At 37.7% G+C, this 24,399-nt stretch overlaps 2 protein-coding genes and 1 long non-coding RNA gene across 5 annotated transcripts; all 3 read right to left on the bottom strand.

Annotated features, from left to right (window-relative positions):
• Nucleotides 1–1,410: 1,410 nt before the first annotated feature.
• On the bottom strand, nucleotides 1,411–12,778 carry LOC109154545 (probable alkaline/neutral invertase D). 3 transcript variants are annotated; one of them, XM_019302318.1, is made up of 5 exons: nucleotides 12,608–12,757; nucleotides 11,427–11,844; nucleotides 10,667–11,098; nucleotides 2,506–3,067; nucleotides 1,411–1,901 (listed from the first exon to the last, which is right to left on the bottom strand). In XM_019302318.1, exons 2-5 carry the CDS (start codon nucleotides 11,817–11,819, stop codon nucleotides 1,606–1,608), a joined length of 1,683 nt encoding a protein of 560 aa, XP_019157863.1. In that variant the 5' UTR covers nucleotides 11,820–11,844; nucleotides 12,608–12,757; the 3' UTR covers nucleotides 1,411–1,605. The 3 variants fall into 3 exon arrangements, with proteins under 3 accessions (XP_019157863.1, XP_019157862.1, XP_019157861.1); XM_019302317.1 differs by having other exon boundaries at nucleotides 1,502–1,901; nucleotides 11,427–11,839; nucleotides 12,608–12,778; XM_019302316.1 differs by lacking the exon at nucleotides 12,608–12,757 and having other exon boundaries at nucleotides 1,502–1,901; nucleotides 11,427–12,018.
• Nucleotides 6,131–9,588, bottom strand: LOC109154546. The gene is made up of 3 exons (XR_002049738.1): nucleotides 8,940–9,588; nucleotides 6,626–8,121; nucleotides 6,131–6,477 (listed from the first exon to the last, which is right to left on the bottom strand). It is a non-coding gene; the product is annotated as an uncharacterized LOC109154546 (long non-coding RNA).
• Nucleotides 12,779–18,495: 5,717 nt separating the features above from the next.
• Nucleotides 18,496–19,990, bottom strand: LOC109154456. The gene is made up of 3 exons (XM_019302237.1): nucleotides 19,936–19,990; nucleotides 19,418–19,839; nucleotides 18,496–19,302 (listed from the first exon to the last, which is right to left on the bottom strand). The coding sequence occupies exons 1-3, from the start codon at nucleotides 19,988–19,990 to the stop codon at nucleotides 18,496–18,498; spliced, it is 1,284 nt and encodes a 427-aa protein (XP_019157782.1).
• Nucleotides 19,991–24,399: the final 4,409 nt, after the last annotated feature.

The raw sequence follows: 24,399 nt of genomic DNA, 5'->3' as shown, positions 1-24,399 counted from the left end.
TCCGAGGCAATCCTTATACCCCGTGTCTCGGGTACTGACCCATGCCTTTCAGTCATAGTCTAACACACCCGTGGCGGTCAGTTTCAGGAGTTTAGTCAGGCAGCCCTCGGTGCGCACTATCTCCTTGCCCCGGACTTTGGAGGTGATCTCCAACTTGTCCCCTCGTTTGGTAGCTACCAAATAGCAATAGAATTCCTTGACCAATTTGGGTTACGTGTCCCCTTTTAGCCCGAGGTACGTATCTAGTAATCCTTGGAAATTAAGCATGTCAACCAACTCCGGAGAGAATTGGTCGAGTTCGAGTGCTTTACCTCCAATCACTGTGTAGTCAGCGTTGTTCCATTCCGGGGCTCGGGCATTGGAGGACTTTTTCGACATCGTAAGATTTTAGGAGGTGGCTACAGGTGTGGGGTCTACTTTCTCCGGTGGGAGCTCTGGCGAGTGCACGGCAGTGACGGCGGCGGCAGTGGGCGTTTGCGGCTTCAGTAGTTGCGGGCATTGTTTGGCGTGTCGGCTGGCAGTGGGGGTTCGACGGGCTGGTGACGGGCAGAATGGTGGTGGGTGGGTGGTCGCGGCGGTGGTGCAGCAGCTGTGGCGGTGTCGTGTCGGCTGTGGTCGTCCGGCGGGCGGTGGACGGACGACGGACGGGCGATGGGTGGTTGACAGACGGGAGGTCGACAGCGTCAGTTGTGGAGGGCGATGTGGTGGCGACGAGCGGATGGCGGTCGGGCGGTGTGTGGGGCGTGACCGGGGGGTTCGACGAGTTCTTGGGGGAGGGTTTGCGGCGGGAGTGGGTGAGAGGGAGAGAGAAAGAATGAGAGAGAAAGAAGGAGGAAGAAGGGTTTTTGATTTGGGGATTTTGGGTTTTAGGGATTTGGAGGGGGTTAACAAGGTTGTGTCCCCTTGAGATTTTAGGAAACACTTGTGGTCTAATGGTTAAGGTCTTGGTCTTAGAATTTGGAGGTCTATGGTTCGATGGTTCGATTATGCCTTTGAGGACTTCCTATTATTCGTTTGTCCCGGGGTGATCAGGCTTCCTAGTTGTATCATTTGGTTTTTGGGATTCGTAGATTGATAGAAGGCACGAATTTAATCCTTTAATTAATTCGGGGACGGAGTAAGGGAAATTTAAGCTGATTGAACAAATTAACTTGGCTTTTATTTAAAAGTATGGGGACTCTAAATAATCGAACTAAGTAAGCAATTCTACTGACGAAAAGTGAACACAATCAACAAGGGCAAATCACACAATACCTACCATTTTCTTAAAAAGTTTGAAAGAACGTTGAGCAGATACTATGGATAGGTTAGATTTTAGTCCCAAAGGGGAAGAACTAAAACAGTTTAAGAGAGCAAAAGTTATTTTAGGAGAAACATTTTTCCCCATAAAGGCAGCAAGTGCAGCAGATATGATCTACTTACTCATCTTTTATTTCTAGCTTCCTTTAAAATGCAAAATTCCATAAAATTAGACACACCATAAATCTACATAACAAAGCTCTTAAACAAACAGAAATTATAAGCAAAATGTCTTTGCATTTAAACCAGACCAGAGAGATACGTAATCAATCAGCATTAGTATTTCCTCATCACTAGGTGTTACTATCAGCAAGTCCACGAAGACGATCGCTTCAGCACGGGCTGCATTTGCTTGTCCTCTTCCAGCGAGATCATCCCGAGGTGCGAAGGATCCTCCAGCAGCATTTTCGCAACCAGATATCCAGCAATCGACCATGTCTGGTACTTCCGGGCCTGCTTCCCGATAAACCTTCCGAATTTCCCATCATAGTATTCCGGCCAGCTATCCTTGAGCAGCCGGCTTTCAGCAAGATCGATAGCTCGCCTTGCAGTCTGCGGCCGCCCTGTCTTGATGCATGCCGCCACAAGCAACCACAAGAGCACTGCAGCAGCGTTTGAGACCAAGAAGAGCATATAGCGTTAGAGAAATAAAGTTTCGAGTATCTAGTTCACAACGTTAAACGGGTTTAAAGCAGTGCTGCAAAAATCCCGCCTAGGCACCGATTAATCGGCGCCTAACGTATCACCCTAATCGGTGGTCTAGGCGGCTGGCCAACTAGGCCGCCTAAGTGCTGCCTAAGCACCGACTAGGTCGCTTAGTCGGCCGATTAGCTATTGTTCCCTTCTTTTTAAAATTATTTCACTCAAAAGGACACCGTTTTCAGCAAAATAGCCCTAAAATTTTCAAACTCTAGATGTTTTTTAGGTTAATATTTAATATTTTAGTATTAACTATTAAAGTATTAAATAGTTTATAATTATGAAGTCTTAAAAAAATAAAAATAAAAAATACACAGGTGCCGATTAATCGCCGCCTAGGCACTAGGCGCCCCCGAGCGTCCGAGGAGCGCCTAGCGGTTTTTTCAACCATGGTTTTAAGTTTTAACGTCTTTGGAAATGCTTGCGAGCTGCCAAGATTGTCAGATAGCAAGGGGGCATCAAGTAAAAATTTTATTAAAAACGACACGTAAAGAAATATGGAAGAACCTGGCCAAGACCCTCCATTGTGATAACTCCATCTGGTATTTTTCGGATCACAGCCAGTAACGATTCTCCATTCATGATTCTCCAGCGCGGGAAAAGTTATTTTCATAGGCATGTCTCCAACCAGCTCCTCCCAACGTGCCTCGATAAGATCCATAACAGCAGAAGCTTGCTCCGGAGTGGCAAGAGAAGATAAGATGGCAACGCAATTACCCAAAGCAAACCATCTAAAATCCATCATTGCGGGACTAACATTGCCTACGAAGTAACCACCACGCGTAGGCATAAAATCAAAGACCCAGTCCGGGATCGAATCAGGAATGACGTTAAACTTATTTACTGCAGTATGAGAATATTCTTCGGTTTTATAACGATAAATGTCATTTAGCTGTTGGAAGTCAAGCCAGAAGTAACTTCTCATGTGGTAACTCAAGGCATGAAGACGTTTTACGATTCTCTCAATACATTCCTTCCCTTCAGCATCGTCTTGCTTTAACATTCCCAATGCAGACCTCAACGCCATGAAGAATAGTGCTTGAATTTCGATAGGATAACCATAGATTCCCTGAAATAACAACAAAAGGAACCACCTTTAGACTCCAAAACTTGACCATGAAAAAGAGATAAAAAACAAGAAATATGTAACTCTAATCTTCTTACTTACCAAAAAAACCAAAAAAGATTTAGAGAACTTTAAGTTCCCAACAAAAAGTAATAATTTACTATGCAAATAAAAAATATTTTTGCCCCCCTTCAGGACTGGGAAACATAAACCATATGCTATCCAAATAGAAGAGCAAAAGAATATCGTTTGTTTTTGTCAGGAACTAAACCAACATTGTACTACTAGTCATTAGCTAATTCTGCAAAAGCCAAAAGGTCTCCAATTAATAATCCTTTAGTATTACTACGTAAAACTGATCAGTATAGAGAAAGGCTAGTGGAATTTAAACAAAAACAGTTCTTAATCACGCATTGCTTCCATTGAAACTCGTTGGTAAACTAAGCAATGCTATAGCACTCCAGAATTTCCTCTCATCAGTTAACTCCAAAGATTTAACAAGTAAACATGAGTAACAGATTAGCTTCGGGATGTGTAACAGAATCCCAGTACTGATCCGTTAATATGGATTTACAGACCCCATAATACTAGACTCTTCAAGTGCGGAGTTCAGTGGACAATTTTTTCCAACTATTAGAAAACATAGCCAATAACAGCATATACTGAGACTTCTTTCCCCACAACCTCAACTTGGAAATTTTATTGAGGCAGCAATGCATATGTTATCATCCAAGGGAATCAACGGACAGATATTAAATCCAATTATAACCTCAAAAATTTTCAGATGATTCTATATTTCCATTAAAGCACAAAATGCACATTCATTTATAAAAGGGAAAATTGTAATTTATGCCCCTCCATAATATGCCAATTATCAATGTCACTCATGAATTATTAGTGGTGTAAATGTTGCCCCTCAATTTTCAAAATGGTATATATATTGCCCTCCCGTAGTGTATAAATGTTGCCCCTCAATTTTCTTCTGGTACGGTACGGGAGGGACAATATATGTACCGTTTTGAAAATTGAGGGGCAACATTTACACCACTAATACTCCAAGAGTGACATTGATAATTAGCATATTATGAAGGGGAATAAATTACAATTTTTCCTTTATAAAATCAGCCTTAAATCATCTCAATATAACATAATGACGGTACTCACACATAAGTAGAGATTTTTATTATTTATTGTAATTACTTGAAGAGTTTATTAAATCATCAGAACATCCAGGATTTCCTACCAAAGCACGAACTCTGAATTCATTAGTCACATAGATTGATACACACCAAGGGGCACATGGACAGGAGCACAAGATAGTATTCTCCTGGAGAAAGACCAACACTACAGCAGGACAGAAAATGGGAATGGAAGGAATAATCAAGCTGTATGAATTGCATCTGGAATGAGCAATTCAAGGATGGAATAATTAAATTTGTTTGTAACCTTTGATTGATAATTTACTTATTTAGTACTTGGTAATAGTTTATAAATGTGGATCATTGAGATATTAGTGAAATAATCAGCTAGTTTCTGAGGGGCAAGTTGCAGAACTTGCTGGAGGAAACCATTTTGGGTATTCCTTGATTTGCTTCTGTTATTTTGCAAATCAATTTCCCAGATATACTTACCAACTAGGTTCCTCACTCTTTACTCCATCTATTTGGTCCGACCTGACTCTAGGAATGACATGTATGGAGTCACGATCGGGAAGCCTTGGAGAATAGTTAGGAGGAACTCTGCATACACATGAACAACAATTTACTAGCATGGAGAGGCCATATCCAAACTAATCAAACTAGTCACCCTTTTGTTCCACGAGAAAGGGAAAGTGGCATGGCTGCCGCTATTGACTCACATTTAGAAAAATCTAGTCTGACCAAACCCTCTTCTCCTATGCCAATTGGGGATGCTATCAAGGTGACAACCAATTTTTTTTGGAATCCCCAATTTTGGTAGGATGAACCTAATCAGATGGCTTGCACACGAGAGGACTTGAAGGTAGCCATGGCCTTTGTCAGCATGGAAGGCACAACAGTACACTAGCTCCATTGGTTGCGGCAACAGATGTCACACCTAACTTGGGGCCAATTCAAGGCAAAACTCTTGGATCAATTTAGTAGCAGTGTCTCTGCATCCTTGATTGAACTACTTGTGATTCTTCAACAAGTGGGTATTGTGGTTGAATATGTTAATTACATTTGGGGAAGAACTGCATAGATTCTAGACCTCGCCCCAATGTCCAGTTGGGCTTATTTCTCAATGGGCTCAAAGAGGAAATCCACGTGTGCCTTCGACCAAACAATGTGTTGTCCCTTAGGATTGTGCCGTGAAAATGGCCCACTTTGTGGAACAAGAATCGGAGTTTGTTCATCATAGTTGCCATCTAGGAAAGTAGATGGTAGGCAACACAACTAAAACGTGGTCAACTGGGAATGGGCTTTTCGGGAAGAGCTCCATAAATTCGAGACCTCACCCCAATGTCCAACTGGGCTTATTTCTCAATGGGCTCAAAGAGGAAATATGTGTGTGCCTTCAACCAAACGATGTGTTGTACCTTAGGATTGCAATCCAAGTGGCCCACTTTGTGGAATGAGAATTGGAGTTTGTTCATCATAGTTGCCATCTAGAAAAGCAAATGGTAGACAACATGACTAAAAGGTGGTCAACCAGGAATGAGCTCAGCTGGCTTCCTGGGCCAGCCACTTAAAATACTAGACCCATCTCAACCTACTCCTACTCCACTGCGGATTGCCAACATAAATTTGCGCCAAAACACTTCAAATTGACAAACAATGGGGGAAAATGTATGCACCTATAACCTATCAGGCAAAACATGGTTTTCCGCTCTTCTTCGACGCAACTCTGGGATGGCGAGTTCCAACAAAGGTGCCTAGCAATATTCTCATCACGAATACCTTGAGATGGGCACAAAAGGTCTCTAGTTTTTGTGCAAACCATACAACCCCGTTCATGACTGCCCAATAAATCCTTGAGGACTTTTGATCATGGTGGACAACAAGGAGGGGATGCATGCCATGCTCTCAATTTAAGCAATCTCATTTATTTAGTTTACTATTTTATTGCAATTGGCATTATTGAGAATTTCTTTATATTTGGCGAATGTCTTTCTTTCCTTAGCAAATTACAAAGGAAGTCCCTTTAAATAGGACAACAATATGTAGTTGGAAGACAAGTTGGAATTGAATAAAATTATTCAAGGAAGTTTCTTCCGCCAACTCTCAGTTCTTATTCCCTAATAACCTTCTCTGTCGCCACCATAGGTAGAGAGACAAAGCTTTGCCATCTACTTCCTCAATGCCGCATAGGCCCGTAACGCTTGGCCTAACCCATGATCATATCATGAGGATGATTTGCCCGACATCCACACATCAGGAATTGAACTAGGTGACCTACACATGCCTCCCACTTCTAGCCTTGTGACAATGCTAGTTTGCTAGCGAATGACAATGATATACTCTGAGAAGGCAAAGACCACATGGATCATATCATGAGGATGATTTGCCCGACATCCACACATCAAGAATTGAACCCGGTGACCTACACATGCCTCCCACCTCTAGCCTTGTGATAATGCTAGTTTGCTAGCGAATGACAATGATATACTTTGAGAAGGCAAATACCACATGGATGAGAACCCAAGATAGTATTTACTCCCATAAAGGCCAAAACTACATAAGGAAAGAAAATGGGAATGGACGGAAATAATCAAGTTGCATGATTTGCATCTAGAATGAGCATTAATTCGGAGATGGGATGATTAAATAATCTTTGATTGATGATTTACTTAGTACTTGGTAATAGTTTATAAATGGGGCTTCAAGAAATTAGTGAAATAATCCACTAACTATTGAGGAGGCAAGTTGCAAAACTTGTAGGAGGAGGAAACCGTTTTAGGTATTCCTTGATTTGTTTATGTTATTTTGCAATTCAGTTTGTGCTATGTTCATAGGCAAAAGCACGCATCAACGGGTGATGTAGATCATTGGAAGTGAGAGTGGTTTGCCTGTTTTGTGCAATTGAAAAAGAGGAAGAGGGAGGAGGTTGAACAGGAAAAATAACTTAGAATGTTGGAAATTATCCTTTTCCTTGATTCTTAATTTTTGCTATACATTTATTAGCATAGAAATCCTCTTTATATAGGAGGATTACATAGATTTAGTAAAACGTAAAAAGGAATGGAGAATCATCAAGGCTCCTTACCAAACTGATTAGACATGTGTAAAGGAAATAAATCAAATTCAAATAGCAATCAATCAAAGATTGTTAATTGTTTTGGATCAATCAATCTCCTAATTTTCTTACACTAACTTGAGTGACTTCTTGTCTCACCTCATCACTCGCCTCCCAGATATCAAGCTTGTCCTCAAGCTTGAAATTTTGAAATTAGGACATTTGGGAATGGTTTACTTCGGCACTGTAGGTTCAATTTGCACCCCATCCATTTCTTCATCAAAACCTAGCATGCATAATTATTTGCAACAACGACCATTCACTCATGGATCATCACGATTATAACATTTGCACATTTTTCCATTCCAACATTTCGCCAGGTGAGAAATGCTTAATGCGTGTGCGCTTGAAAGGGTTGTTGCTTTACCATGATAATATTGCTAGACGAATACTAGTCCATTGGAGAGTGGTGTCGTGTTGCCAAATTGCCCAACAACTATGTTCTGCGAGTGTAGTCACAAGCTCTTGCTTCATCTAATAAGCATGTGAGTTTGCATCTTTCAACATTGATCTAGAGAATTTTAGCTAAGCCTATTGTAAACAAATCAATCCGTTTGTTATATCAGACATAGTCTGTCCTCGCCAACATCATTTGGAAATTGTCAATGTATTCCTCAAAGTGCAAGACTGCAAGTTGCTTTGTTTCAGTTTTGCCAATTCGACATGAGGGTTAAAGCTTCAAGATAGCCCGAAAAAAAAGTGTACACAATTTTTGAAGGTTTGTCAAATAAAGCATTAGCCATCTTGATCCTGTTTTATGTACCAAAGCTAGGTTGTCTTAGTCATGTCGTAGACAATTGTACCTACCAAGGTTATCAAGGCTGACTTTCTAGGCGAGATGCCACCAACTGCCTAGTCGACTAGTCGACTAGGCGACCACCTAGGCGATGAGTATTAAATAAATAAAATATATAAAATATATACATATATATTTTGAAAATATCTTGTCTTGGGCAGCCTATTTACTTCAAGTTGCCTTTAGTAGATGAATAGTTTTTCCTAGAATAATGAGAAGTTTAGTATTTATTGTATATATTGGAAATATCTTGTCTTGGGAAGCCTTTTTGAACCCTATTTACTTCAGTCATCTTTGAGAAGATGAATAGTTTTTCCTAGAGTAGTGAGAAGTTAGTATTTATTGATACCATGTCAGGGTGAGGTAGTGGGCTTTCCTCAGAACAGGAGGACGACGCCGGAGCTCGAACCGCGCCGCCATCGGAGCCTCCATGCGCCTCCACGCGCCGCCGCCGTGCCGCTGCTCCGACGCCACGCGCCGGCGCGTGAGGCAGATTCCGGCGTCTTCTCCAGCTGAAAATTACACCAGTCAACTCGCCTTAGTGTGTAGGTTCTGCCCATGTATGTTTTGTGGGGTTTTGGGTTGTATTTTGCACTTAGGCGAGGCGAGCGGTCTAGGCGCAAGGCTGTGACCGCCCAAACGCCTAGGCGACGCCTAGATAACCCTGGTACCTACTTAATTCGACATGAGGGTTAAAGCTTCAAGATAGCCCAAAAAAAAAGTGTACACAATCTTTGAAGGTTTGTCAAATAAAGCATTAGCCATCTTGATCCTGTTTTATGTACCAAAGCTAGGTTGTCTAAGTCATGTCGTAGACAATTGTACCTACTTTCTCTTCCTCCAGCATATATGTGTTAGCGAAACAGAGTTAAACGATGTAGCCAAACCAATGTGTCCTCTTTATCCGGAAAATTTGAGAATTCCAACTTAGTGTAGTGGGTTTGTGGTGTATTATCTTGTTGGTGTGGATGTGAGGATCGGTGCGGCTAGTGGAGTAAGTGGTATTGTGGTAAAATGATGGTAGATTTCTCCGAAGGCGACGAGTATCTGCCTTGTTTGGCTAATAGTGATTCCATCATTTTGCCAAGGTTGTCAACTGTGTTGGAAAGAGTTTGGACCAAGTTTGTTATGATCTCCATTTTTTGGAAGGATGTTTGTATAGATTGTATAGAAGCTTGAAGAGCCCAAACTTCTACTTGCAAGATTTCGATATTGCCCTTGTATATGCCCAACAACAGAACACAAATGTTATGTTCACGGGCAAAGCTCACGTCAATGATTGATAGAGATCATTGGAAGGAATGGAAGCAAAAGGTGGTTTGCCTATTTTGTGCGATTGAAAAAGGGTGAAGGAAGAACAGGGAAAACAACTTGCAACTTTTGGGAGTTGTCCTTTCCTTGATTCTTACTTAATTCTACTATAATTTATTAGTATAGAAATCCTCTTTAAATAGGAGGATTACACAAGTTCTCTAAAACATAAAAAGTAAAGGAGAAAATCAAGGCACCTTACAAATATTATTAGGGCATCCACGACACTTCTCCCCTATTCTCCTCATTTTGTGGTATAACTCTTCCCCATCACCATCTAATCTCCTCCCTTATTTTCTCTCTAATCCTTTTTCTCCTCATTTTGTGGACCCTACTCCTCTCCATCATCTATTACTTTTTTTTTTTGAAAGCACATCATCTATTACTTAATTCACTTTACTATAATTTTAATTTCAAACTTATAATTATAATTTCAAATTTCAATTTTAAATCTAAATAAATTTAAATAAAGAAATAAAATAATTTTTGAATTACAAAATATAATTTCATAAATTAATTCAAACAATTAAAACCACATTAAAATTCGAAAAGAAATTGAAGTGTAGATAAAATTTAAGAGTTAGGGTATATATATATAGATTAAAAAAAAAAGTTAAAATTTAAAATAAATAAATTTTGCCTCGACGGCAAAGCCATTGAGGCATTAATTTTAAAAAAAAAAAAAAAAAAACTGATGGTGTAGTACATTTATTCTCCGGAGAGAACAATCTCTTTGGAGAATAAATCTCCACTCCCCGCTAACCCTGTCTCCCCACATTGGTGATGCCCTTAGACATTTGTAAAGGAAGTAAATCAAATTCAAATAACAATCAATCAAAGATATTTTAGAATCAATCAATCTCCTGATTTTCCTATCTCACATCAATTTCCCAGCTTTACTTACCACCAACTCAGTTCCCTGCCTCTTTACTCCATCATAGATAATGTCAATTCTGTAGAATGAAAGAGATGCTAAAATGCAGAAGTTTTTGTTTATAGATCATCTACAAATAAAGGTTATTTATACAGATTTATAACAAGTCTACCACATATGACATTTACTTTGATGGTCAAGACAGATATCAATAGCATTCATTTTCAGCTAGAAGGATTGAGCAAGAACTGCATGGGAAATCCAACTCCCCAGATACCAGGAATCGAACTCCAATAAAATAAATATCGACAAATTAAATACAGCAATAACAAACACTGAATGATGCAAGAAGATAATATTAACGTACCATTCTTCTATCAACCATCGAGCATCCATCAGCACACAGCAAAGTAGGAAATGTATCAAATCCTTCTGACAAACACAGAGTCAATATCAGCCTCATCCCCTTTTGGCACTCTGGTGTTTCAGCAAGACTCATGTCACCAGTAGATTTTGTATACGCACGAAGAAGAATAATCCACCAAAATCCAGAGTCAACTGGAGCTACTCTTCCAATTGCACTCTCACCAAAATCTGCTATTACTGTATCCGTCTTACGAACTGGATCATGACGGACTTTAAAACTAGCTGGCATAACCCCTTCCCCCAGCTTGAATCTATCTATTCTTTTTTCAGAACCTTGAAGTTGAAGTGTCTTCAACAGGAAATTTTTTACTATCTCTGGCTCGCCATTCATTAGAAAGGCCAGAGCACTAGGTACAAAGTCTCGAACAAAAACCTACAAAAGTTATGATTTTAGGCTTTTAGCAAAGAAATAGATTATGGGAGTATGGAACAAAGGCCATCTAAACCACAATTTCAGTAACACAATTGCCTAGATTTTAGCAGCCTCTTAAATCTGAACACAAGTTTTAATTTCGAAGCCACTCTACCTCATTCAATTATACTCAGTTTCCAATCAATATGACACAAATACAAATAGGTTTTCAGTACCTTTACAAAAAGTATGACCCGATTATATTATGTTACAGAAATAGGAATACCATGTAGATCAGCAGATTACAACATCAAATCACCAAAAGTCAAAAACATATACATGGACAAACCTGATCATAATTTAGGACCTCTTCCGAGGCATGGTCAACCGCAGCAATTGTCCCAACAGGTTGGCCTCTGTAAAGAACAATTGATCTGCGGAGAGCATCCCAGGCCTCAGCGACTATCGGATGGGGCTCAAAAGAGTTACGGCTCCATGAATTCGGTGTGTCCAACACTGAGCGTCCAGGCGAGTAAGCAGGTTCATAACTATCCAAACCTCTAGCAAGGCCAATGGACAACTCACTCAGTGACCTTTCATCAAAGGATCTCTTCCTCTCTATATTCAGCCTAGGCTTATCAAGAAGCTTTGAGAGATCATAGTCATCAGCCTCAGAGATGGAGCACTGGGTGCTTAGATTCTTCAGTCCAAAATCTTTAACACCATGACCATCTACACTCATCTTTACCCTTCAACTCAAATCTGCTCTGTGATATCATTAAAAAAAAAAAAAAAGAAAAAAAAAAAAAGCAATCCTCTTTACATATTTGCTGTACAGAAATACAAATTCCAAGTTGAAGTAATATCTGAAAATACAAATATGCTTCTCTTTTCTGAGAACTAATATTTGTCAACGTATACACTATACTGTTAAAAGGAGGCTTAACCATATATGGTAATATATACTGTGCACATAATAGTAATTGCGAGATACACAAATTGGTAATGCATTTTGGCCCAAAGTTAAAATGGGGAAGACAAAGACAAAATCAAATGACATCAGCCAATACTCAAAGTTTCAATCTTTATGGTTGTATCCACACATTCAGACGTATAACACTATCAAAGAAATAGTAATTAGTATGAACCCCACAATTATAATAAATTAATAATCTTATCTACAGTAAACTTTTCATTATACTATTCGAATGATTTGAAACTCATCAAAATCAAATATAATAGTAACATTTACTAAATCAATAATTTAAGGAAGTCCAATTCTGAATACTTAGATTCGGGAAATAATAAAAAATGGTTTCCAAATAATTAAAAAAAGATGAAATCTTTGAAGCTGGGAAGCTAGTACTGCTTCAAAACAAACAACATTATAAAACCAGAACAAAAATACTTCAAGATCCAAGGGAAATGGATCGTATATGGCAAAAAACAAAGGTAATTGGAAGAAAAATACTGAGAAAGAAGGCAAACCAGATCTAAAATAGCTTTTGAAAGAAACAGAGAGAGTCTTGCCTTGTTGGGAGGTAGTGAGAGAATGTGTAGATTTTCCGGCGGCAATGGCTGTCGGAGTCCGGCGAGATCTCCGGGTAAACAGGAGAGGAAAATGGGGGATATGAAAAAGGAGAAGAAGGGGAAAAAAAGAACGGGATTTGAGGAGGCATTACTTATATAGTGAAAAAGTAGTTCTTAGGGAAGGAGAAATGAATGAAAAAGAGGAAAATAGAGCCTATTAGTCAATAAAGGCAGTGGACCGTTTGGTCAAATCAAATCCAATTCCTTTACTTTTAAATATTTCTTTCTTTTTTTTTTTAAGGTTAAATATTTCTTAATAATTACTTATATATAATCTATATAATAACAAAGTCACAACTTTTGGTAAATATATATTATATGGAGTATATAATATATATAATAAAGCCACAATTTTTGATAAATAAAAATAATTTTCAGTTTCCCGCCCAATAAAAGTTACTCCGTACGTAGTTTTGATGAATTTGTAGACTTATGATACAAACAAGACTATCAAGTCTTGAATGCATTTATTGTGTACAGCTCAAGGAAAGGATCTTCTAAATAAGAGTAATGACCAGTATTTTCGAAGTGTCTTTTGAGTTTTTCATAATATTAGTTGTGTAGTCTTTGTATTAAAGTAGATCGTGATTTTCAAGGTGTCTTTTGAATTTTTTAGAATATTATTTGTATAGTCCTTACATTCAAGTAGATAGGATATATATAACAGGTCTGAATTGGTATTGTGTTTGTAAGAGCAGAATGTTAGAAATATAGCGTACCAGTCATCTCCATATTCTTCCAAAGAATCGCCGGAAAACCAGCGAAGAGGCAGGGAAGAAGCAACCTTCGCCTCGCTGTTCCATTGATTTCACGCCGCCCGAAGTAAATGAAGCAGCGACAAGCCGCCATCCAGCCTTCCGTCTACTTCCAACAGCGCACCATTTAGTAAACGATGTAAGAGGTGGGCTAAATTGTATTTTCCGTGTCCCTATCCTACCATTTAGTAAACGAGGTGGGCTAAATTGTATTTTCCGTGTCCCTATCCTACTATTTAGTAAACGAGGTGGGCTAAATTGTTATCTAAGCAAGGTAAGAGAATATTAAACAATCCTATTTTGTCTTGACCCGTGAGTTAGGTGGGCCGCTACCCTACCAAAAATATACTCATATATCATAAAATGTTAAAATTCATATGAAAATTTAAAGAAAAAGATCAATAAGTGATGAACATTTACAAACAGTCGTGACTCACCACTTCTCCATCTCTTACCGTTGCATCTTGTGAATGCCAAAATGTCAAATTAAAAAAGTGCGGCTTCTCAAGTTATATCTTCAATCTTCTATTATAATAAAGCAGAATCTATAATTCCCGCCAAAAAATGATTATTATAACTGATTTGGGAATCCGCACAACCACAACATTTATTTATTATATCTTAAATCAATTTAAAAAAAAAAAAAAAAACTTTGTACATTTAGTGGAGAATACCCACAGTCACCATTTAATTCCGCCTGATGCCTCTTCAATCTCCAATGGAATTGGAATCAATAACTAACATTTATTTATAATATACAGATACAGATTATAAAATGTACTATAAATAGTGGTCTAATCAGGCTTCAAAAATAATCTTGCGAAAGCTACTGTAAAACTGTCAGCTTTCACATGTTCTAATCACATTTCAAAAGCATGTTCCTCATGGCCAACGAGCTTTCACCAGTGCCATCAAACTCAGGTGTGTTCGAACCTATGAACTGCCAAGCATCCAATAGAGAACACCTGCACATGGTAAAGCTCTCAATCCTCTTTCTTTTGAAAAAAAAAAAACAAAACAAAACAAAAAAACAAAATTCTAAACTTTTTGAAAAAAGAATAGAATTCTAAAAATATGAAAATCACACTGTTGGTTTATTTATACAAATATAAGAATTGAGATTACCTTTTGTGTCCTGAAAACTCCAAAGAATTGCATAATCATCATCTTCACTACCCTTTTGTGTACCAGAAATTCCACGATGTGCTAGAAAATTCATCTATTATGTAGCACACTCTGTACAAACATTACTGTATTACACAGAGTACAAAAGCATATGAATTTATGGTTTCCTATAGTATAGAGGAAAAAATTACTCTAACCGTTGTTTTATGTAGCACACCCAGTTCAATCTTGACTATTAGCAAGAGGATGAAACACATCCTGCAAGAGACGCATAGGGAGGAAGATGAGTATTTGAACAATCGTAAGGATACAAAATTTATTAGAGTATTATTCTCATCCACTTTTTTTCTTATAGGCCAAGAGAGTTAGGCCTATAATGGGTAGAAAAAATGGCGGTCAAATTTTTTAATCAAATGAATGGCTCAGATTGATCAGATTTTAATTTTTCCTTAAGATTTCCTAATTTATCCTTAATGAATATGATTTTCCGTTAACTTTTCCGTTAAATATTATATTTTCCGTTAATTTCTGTTAGTTTACCGTTAACTTACTCATTGAATTCAATAAGAAAGGTCTTAGGTTCGAACCTCATCTCAATCAAAGTTGACATAATTAGTACTCTATTTTACTCTTATTAAATTAAAAATAATAATTTAGTAGCTACAACAAAAAATAATACATATGCATTTCTTTAATTTAGAATTATGTGTCTACAATGTCTTTATTCAAAAAAATTATTCATTATCAATAAATTAAATAAGAAAAATAATTTCGTTAGTTATATTGTATTTATTTTTCTCTAATATAAAATTTCTTTACATTCAAATTCATCAATTGATTATATTCGCTACATTGTCCCTATAATGTCTTTATTAAAAAAAATGTATTCATTATCAATAAATTAGTTAAGAGAAATAATTTTATTAGTTATATTGTTTTTATATTTCTCCAATGTACAAATCCATCAATTGATTATATTGACTACATTGTCTATTATCTTTTTTTGTGCACTATTTTTTAATTAAATATCAAAGTTATAATACAAAATAGTGCTATTTATTTATTTACCAAGTATTTTATTAATACGATGAAAAAATTAAAATATATATATAATAATAATAATAATAATAATTGTTTTAAAAAAATAAAAATATAAAAAAATATAATTAAACCAATCATATTAACTACTTTGGAGATTTATTGACAAAAAGAGTATTCAAATCACACAACAAATAGAAGTGGAAACTATCTCGCAATGTCCTTGTTTGGCAATCAGGAGTTAGTTCTTCAATATTAGTATATATTTAATATTTTATACACTAATTTTTATTTTCTCTCCTTATGCCCCGTATTTGGTTTCAACCATACCTATAGAATTATTTCATTGACAATTATAATCAATCTTGACTATATTATCTTGCATTTGTAAACTTAGAATTGCCTATTTAAATACACAAATTTAACATTCAATTATCTATGCATGAACAATTCCAATATAATCTTGCCTTGATATACTTTAAAGTACTTATTTAAAAAAAAAAAATATTGGGCATTATCCCAATCGCGCAATGCGCGTAAAAAATTAGTCAAATTATAAGACTAATAATTTGATTTGCATCTATTATTGGTAAATAATTATTTGTGTGTTCAAGGAAAGTGTGAAACCTATAAGGCAAATCCACTAATCCTCTTATTTGGTGAAACCTAAAAGGTAAAACTCAATATTGTCCAGTCAAAGTGTGATTACTGCTTCAAAATTGTACCACGTGCTGCATTGAATGTACAAATTACACAAAGAGAACGAAGACAATATTTTCAAAACTGTTGTTATTTTTACTCAAATAGTAAAAGATCGGCGCTGGAACGGTTGGACTACAACAGTGAAAGAGATGAATGAACGAGGGAACTCACCGATATTGAGGCAAACCAATGAAGAAGCAGAGGTGTCCGAGAAGAGAGTCAGTTACCGGTGAATTTTAATCCAATGCGGTCCAGAGTTTTTCGAGTGATTTAAATTGTTTATTGACGTTGTCTTAGCACTCCTCTTCCCAAATGTTTGAGTTATTTTATATACAAGAATTTTTTTTTTTATAACAATACTTATAAAACCTAAAAAAATGTATTCATTTGAATTGGAAGATATATATATATATATATATATATATATATATATATATATATATATATATATATATATATATATATTGATTTAGTAATTCGAACAGTCTCAATATATTAATTTGTAGCGACTTAAATAGGATTTGTATTTTAATTACTAACGTTGTTTATCAATTTTTTTTAAATAATTTATAATTCTTTTTTATTCAAATTTTAATAAAATTTTATATTTAATATAGTTTGTGTATATATTCATTTAAATCTTAATTATAATTTTTTTGAGTACTACTAACTCTGTTATAATTATAATTAATTTGACTCTACATATATAAAAATGAGAAATTCGATACAAAATCAACATAATTCTTACATAAATAATCTTTTTCAAATGAATACATTTTTTATGGAAGTTTTAAACAAATATTGCGTTTTCTTAAATACTATACGTTAGCTATATAATTAAATTAGTTATTAGTTATTTCAATTTCAAATTCAAATAATAATACAAGTAACAATATACTTTAAAATCAACATAATAATAACATAATTAAATATTTTAAAATATGATTTTCAAAAAAAAAATTAAAAATATTAAATATTACATTGTATAGTTATACTAACATTTTTAATAAAATTAATTTTGCTTAATATCATAACATTATAACAATACTTATAAACTTTTATCCGTGCATCGCACGAGACAAATACTAGTCTAAAAACATAATAAGTTCCAATCCAGGTTATATCCCTGATTTTTGTCCCTTTTTTCTGTTAAATTTTTTTGTACCTTATGCTATAAAAGTTGTACTACATAATTTTTTGGACAAAAATATCACTGCCGTTATAACTTCTGTTATCTTTCCACACTATTATTACTATGTGCATGCATACACAATAATTTTTTCTTACATCCTTCAATGGTAAGTTTTAATTCATTTAGGTTTTAATTAAAATGTTACCATAGTTATATATAGTAATTTATCATTCTATAATTTTTACCTCAAAAATATTAATATGAATTATACAATTATATATATACACACACACACACACACACACACACACACTATTATTTTTAAAAAAATAATATAACTAAGATTTTAATATTTAATTTTAATATTGGGCATATATTTTTTGCGCATCGCGCATATAAAATACTAGTTATTATATAAAGATGAAAAGTTATGTATATGCTAACCTAAGTTATGATATATACTTTATGATATATACTTAGAAGACCTAGTTATTAGAGTTAATCAGATTCGACAAGTCATGTAAACAAATTTGTTAATGGATTGACACATAATGACATGAATAAGAGTTAATTACACACACTGTTTACGGAGCTTTTGGTTGGAGAGAGGAAATTACGTGGGAAATATAAGAGATAAATTACTGAGAATAAAATGAGAATTTAAATTCCAGTGTTTGGTTTAAATGAATATAATTACTGGGAATTTCAATTCCAATGTGTGGTATACATGGGGATTGAAAGGAAATAAGTAGTATAAAGTCTAAAATGTCTATTGTTGTTATGGGTATCGATTTTAAGTTACAAAAAGGGAGGGGTAATTTTGTCTCATGATTACCTTTTTATTTTTTCTTCCTAAAATCCATGGAATTAAAATCTCGGGGGAGGGGGAGTCATGAGATTTTAATTCCATGAAAATGATAGAATTGCAATTCCATTCATTCGAACTAAACTAAGGAATTTAGTGACTTTTGGAATTATGTGGGAATGAAATTTAAATTCCCTCCAACCCAACGCTCTATTAAGGTTAATATATTAGAGTTCTTAACACACTTTTTTTTTTTTTTAAAGAAAAGTACTTAATTCATTAAATCATCGTTAAGAATCGCAACAAGATATAGAGGTGGCATATCAAACCATTCCCTTGGACCTGACACAGAAACGGCTTCCCTAGCTACTGCATGGGCCGCACGATTCGCAGATCGCCTAACACACTCAAAGCTAACCCCATCAATCGTAGAGGCTATATGCTTAACATCATCAATCAAAAAACCAAATGCAGAAGTAAAAGAATCAGAATTTAAAGCATGAAAACAAATATGGGAATCTGTTTCGCTGTCCACGTTGCCCATTCCCGTTCCACATAACCAAACCAGTGCCTCACGTAAACAAAGCACCTCTGCCTCCACCACCATATACCTCCCTGGAACTCGCATACTCCGTGCAGCCATGAAACGACCATCTTGGTCCCGTAGAACCCATCCGAGCCCCATAGCATTATTCTCCACACTGATGGTCGCGTCTGTGTTCAGCTTGAGTCTCCCCACAGTCGGCGGCTTCCAAGATTCCAGACTCGCATGCACTACACCACTTGCCTGCTCGTTCACTGCCCTCCAGTTGTGCAAAAAAGACACCGATGAGCGCAGCACTGACTCTTGATCAAATGGCATTCCCCTCCATACACTATCATTCCTACTCCCCCATAGTCCCCAACACAACATCACAAACAGGCACTGTAAGTCACCACTTAAGCTCCTCAAGCGCTGGAAAAACCAATCTATCACATTACCTTGTTGCAGCAGCAGAGGAGGCAGGTTAATTGTACTCCACAGATTCGCAGCATGCAAGCAGTCATGAAACAGATGTTCTGTACTCTCATCTTCTCCCTCACACATATGGCAAGCAAGGTGGCATGCAACTCGTTTCGCTACTAGGGCATCCCTCGTAGGTAGAATGTAGTGAGCCAGTTGCTAACAGAATAGCCTCACCTTCGGGGGGTACCTGTAAGCTCCCTATCAGATTCCATGGCCTATCATCATTGGACTCCCCAGTAATGAGCCGGTAACACGACTTGACCGTGTATCTTCCCTTCGAATCCCCAAACCATACCCATGAATCAGCAGGTTTGCAAATACTTACCGAGATGTTTAGTATATAGTTTGCATCTCGTTCGTCGAAAACATCATTGACACACGCCACATCCCAACTAACCCCATCTTCCCTGAGCAAAGAACTGACGGGGGCCTCTCTGATGGACAAATGCAAATCAGTGGTAACATATGGGTCCATCTCCGTCACAAGCCATGGATCGCACCCAATAGTGGTTGTCCTGCCATCCCCGATACTTCGCCTAGCCCATTGGCGGATTATCTGCTTAGCTTCCAAAAGACCACGCCATATATATGATGGGTTGTTCCCAAGTTCTGCGTCAAAAATAGAACTATTAGGGTAATACCGACACTTATAAACCTGCGCTACAAACGATTCCGGGCGTGTCAAGAGTCTCCATGCTTGCTTACCCAGCAAAGCAAGATTCATACTTCTCAAATCTCTAAATCCCAGGCCTCCTTTCATTTTCGGTTTGCTCAGGCCCCCCCCCCCCATGACTTCCAGCGCAGGCCTGAAGAGTCATTAATAGACCCCGTCCACTAGTAACGGTTTAGGATGACCTCTATCTCCCTACACAAGCTGACCGGGAGCATGAAAACCATCATAGCGTAACAAGGTAGCACCTGCAAGACAGATTTTAACATAACCTCGCAACCGGCCCGCGACAAGAACCTAGAGTTCCAACTTCTTACCCGGTTTAGAATTCTGTCCTTCAAAAACCCCAGAATAGATTTCTTATTACGCCCTACCAAGGAAGGTAATCCCAGATATCTCGCCGCCGTGTCCCCTTGTTTAACCCCCAGAATATTCATCACCTGGGCTCTCGTCTGCATGTTCACGTTGGAGCTGAAGCACACGGCGGATTTATCATTGTTTATTAACTGGCCAGTAGCCTCCGCATACAAGTCTAGCACGTGCCTCATCTCATGACTCTCATCCGTGTTCGCATGTAAAAAGAGAAAACAGTCGTCCGCAAACAGGAGATGTGTAATTGGGGAGGCCTCACGTGCAACGTGTATCCCGTGCAGAAGACCCATACTCATCCGATTGTCAATTAGGGCACTCAAACCTTCAGCCACCATTAAAAACAAATACGGCGACAGTGGGTCACCTTGTCTCAGACCCCGCCCGGGAATGATTGGCATGAGATGTCTCTGTTCATGCAATATATGATAGTTAGCACAACTAACTATTTCCAGGAGGATACTTACCCACTTCTCGCTGAAACCCATTTTCAACATAACAGACCTCAAGAAACGCCACTTGACCCTGTCATAAGCCTTACTCATATCAATCTTCAGGGTCGCCACTCCACCCCGCCCTTGTGTCTTCCGTTTAAGGAGTGGTGTGCCTCAAACGCGAGCATGATGTTATCAGTTATTAGCCGGCCCGGCACAAAAGCACTTTGCGACTTTGATATAACTTTGTCCAGGAGGCCTTTCAATCTATTCGCACACACTTTCGTGGCTATTTTGTAGAGCATGTTGCACAGCGCGATCGGCCTTCGATCCTTCATTGTCTTAGGTACTGGCTTCTTTGGGATTAACACAATTAAGGTGTCATTAGCCCTACTAGGGAGCTTCGCAGTTTCTATAAACTGCCGACAAAATAGAGTTACCTCCCCTCCAACAGTAGGCCAAAAGTGTTGATAGAATCCAGCACCAAAGCCATCCGGCCCCGGTGACTTGTCAGGATGCATGGCAAAAATCGCTCTTCGAACCTCCTCCGCACTCATCGGTCTCTCCAAATGTTCGTTATCAGCCGCGATGACATGAGAACCCACACACGCAACCACCTCATTATCATCCCCAACATGCGACGTGAACAGGTCGTTGTAGTAACCGACCATTACACTCCTAATTTCATCCTCCCCTTCGACCCATGCTCCATCTTCATTCTTCAACTTTGTTACTCGGTTCCGCTCCGCCTGGCCTTTACTGAGTTGTGGAAAAACTTAGTGTTCATATCCCCATCCTTCCACCAATGTTCTTTTGCACACTGCCGCCAGTAAATGTGTTGCTGCTCCAGGAGAGTAAGCACCTCCCTCTCAACCCTATCATACTCGGCACATGATGTCAGGTCACCTTGCGGCCGTAGAACCTCCAACCTCCTCTTACCACGGTCAATACGGAACTAGAACTCTTTATTGTACGTGCGTCCCCAGTGCCATATATCCTTGCTACACAATTCAATCCTCTAAAAGACATCACGCCCAACGGATCGACTCCAGCTCTGTTCTACCACCTCCCGGAACACCTCTTCCCGTAGCCACATGTTATCGAAACAAAACCTCCTGCGCCTAGGAACATGTATTACCGCGACAGATCTTAGCATGATTGGTAAGTAATCACTGTGAAGTCATGTTAATGATGTTGCTGATGCACCTTCAAAGAGCTCCAACTAGGAGTCTGAAACTAAAATCCTGTACAGCTTCTCTTCTACCATGTGTGGTGCCCCCTCGCTCGCGACCAAGTGAACCGATACCCAGAAAAGGCAAAGTCAGTCAAACCACAGTCCGCCACCGCTTGTTGAAACCCTAATAAAAGCTATTCCGGATGCGACACCCGTCCCCATTTCTCACACTGGGCCAACAAGTCATTGAAGTCGCCTAAAACAACCCACGACAAGTTGCTTAGGCTAGCCAACGTACGCAGAAGATTCCAAGACTCCTGTCGCCTGTGCCTCTCCGGGTTCCCAAAAAAACCCGTCAGCCTAAACTGCGAGCCACCCGCATCTAAAGTCACATTGGTGTCTATGTGATTAGCGGAGTATCCTGTGACCTCTACCTCTACCGCAGCGTCCCAAAGCAGCGTAAGTCCCCCCTTATGCCTAACTGCATCCACAACCAGTAAGTTAGCAAATCCCAGCTTTATTCGTATAGTTTCCATTTTCTGTTTCATTAAGAACGTCTCGATCAAAAATAAAATATTCGGCCTTTTATCACGGACAAGGTCCGTCAAGACGCGAACTGCCATCGGGTTGCCGAGCCCGCGGCAATTCCATGATAGGATACTCATAATCCTCGGCAAGCTTGCTCCGCAAGTCCCGCCTCCTCCTCGTTTTTTGACCCTGCAGACTCACAATCCATCCCCTGAGTATCCCTTCCTCAACTCGTCACCTCTTCTGCCCTGCAACTGATACCTCTGGTAAAACACTCTCATCACCCTCAGCCCCTTTCGAACTGCTAGGGACGACAATTGAGTCCATAACAACCGCCTTCCATTTGAGCTGTTCTGCCGTTGACTCTGGTGAGATCCACGGCTTGCCATTACCTGGTACCCCCCTCCTGTTACCCGCACGTAGCTACGAACCATATGGCTTCTCCACATCCTCTGGCGTGATTAAAAATTGACGACAAAATTTCTCCCCATGCCCTATCACGCCGCACAGAAAACAGATGGTCGGCATGCGCTCATATTTAAAATCAATGAAAACCCAGTCACCATTGTCATTCTTTAGCTTCATATGTTTCTTGATTGGCTTTGCAACATCAATTGCGACCCGCACCTGGTAGAAAGTCCTCACGGTGCCATCAAAGTTCTTTTCGTCCGTCTTTATGAAAGATCCTAAAAAGGAACCGATCGCTGTCACCACTGCCTCCGATCTGAACCCCGCTGGCAACGCATGTATTTGAACCCAGAACTCCGCATGAGTAAGCGCTATGGATTCCGGATAATAATTATATAGTGAAAAAGTGGTGCTTCAGGGAGGAGAAATGAATAAAAAAGAAGGTGAATGGAGCCAATTAGTCATGAAATAGACTGTTTTATCAAAACAAATCCAATTCTTTTTTAAAAATATTTCTTAATTATTAATTATGTTATATTTTTAATATTAGATTATCAAAATATTGACTATTGCATAACATTTAATCCTACTATGTATCTCATATTACTTAAATGAAAAAATTTATTACTCTCCCTATTTAATTTTCCATCTACATACAATATACAAATACAAATACAACTTATATACAAATACAAATCTAATAAGAGCCAATAAAGTTATGCCCTTAACGGGAACAAAAAATGTTGGGTGTAATTGTTGGTTGGAATGAATGGTTTACATTATTTTGATTTTAGTATTTCTTTATGATTTTTCTTATTTACCATCTATTATATTATTTTCTTCCCTTAAATAACCATGCATTCCGTTAGTATAAACTTTAGTAACGGAATATTCTGTTAACTATTTATTATTCTTAACTTACTTATTAATTTCTATAAGAAAGGTCCTAGGTTCGATTCCCACACCAATTAGAATTGACATAATTGTTAAACATATACTACGAATATGTTAAAATGTATTTAAAAAATACAATATGAAATTTAACATAAATTTTGGTCAAATAATTAGCCCTACTAAATTCATTGAATTCAAAATTGAACACCAAAGATTATAAATCAGGAACCTTGAAAACCATTGTCTTACATTTTTTTAGAAAACAAATTTAGGTTAAATTTTTTTTTTTTTCGTTTAAATAATATTCTTTTGATTATATTTAGAACAATACTTAATATTTCAATTATGCTTTTGCATTATTGAAATGATTTAGGTCATTATGGTAGTAATATTTTTTGTATGTATTTTTATAATGGTATAATTGTAAATTAATTTACAAATATAGTACTATTATTTTTTTTTATCGAACAAAATTGTTCTTACATCATTATCAGACTTGCATGACCTAACTACAAAGTTGTTGATCATAAATATAACTACACCTGGACTCTAAAACGGTAGGACCATATTCCAAAGAATTGACAATGTTGACATCCCACTAGCTCCAATTGAACAAGCTAAGTTTACACATCATTCTAAGAATTTTATCAATGCATGAAACTTCTAAATAAATTTGCAAGTTAATTTTTACT

Source organism: Ipomoea nil, unplaced genomic scaffold (assembly GCF_001879475.1).
Source record: "Ipomoea nil cultivar Tokyo-kokei standard unplaced genomic scaffold, Asagao_1.1 scaffold2647, whole genome shotgun sequence".
NCBI lineage: Eukaryota > Viridiplantae > Streptophyta > Magnoliopsida > Solanales > Convolvulaceae > Ipomoea > Ipomoea nil.
Note: the sequence above shows the minus strand (reverse complement) of the source record. Positions and strands in the feature narration are given on the sequence as shown.

Coding starts and splice junctions, on each gene's coding strand:
- LOC109154545 (XM_019302317.1), bottom strand. CDS start 11,819: ATGAGTGTAGATGGTCATGGTGTTAAAGATTTTGGACTGAAGAATCTA. Junction 11,099..11,426: donor AGGTCCTAAATTATGATCAG/GTTTGTCCATGT, acceptor TAACTTTTGTAG/GTTTTTGTTCGAGACTTTGT. Junction 1,902..2,505: donor CAATGGAGGGTCTTGGCCAG/GTTCTTCCATAT, acceptor ACGCTGCTGCAG/TGCTCTTGTGGTTGCTTGTG.
- LOC109154456 (XM_019302237.1), bottom strand. CDS start 19,990: ATGAAAGGAGGCCTGGGATTTAGAGATTTGAGAAGTATGAATCTTGCT. Junction 19,840..19,935: donor TATGAATCTTGCTTTGCTGG/GTAAGCAAGCAT, acceptor TTTTTGACGCAG/AACTTGGGAACAACCCATCA. Junction 19,303..19,417: donor ATCTGATAGGGAGCTTACAG/GTACCCCCCGAA, acceptor CATATGTGTGAG/GGAGAAGATGAGAGTACAGA.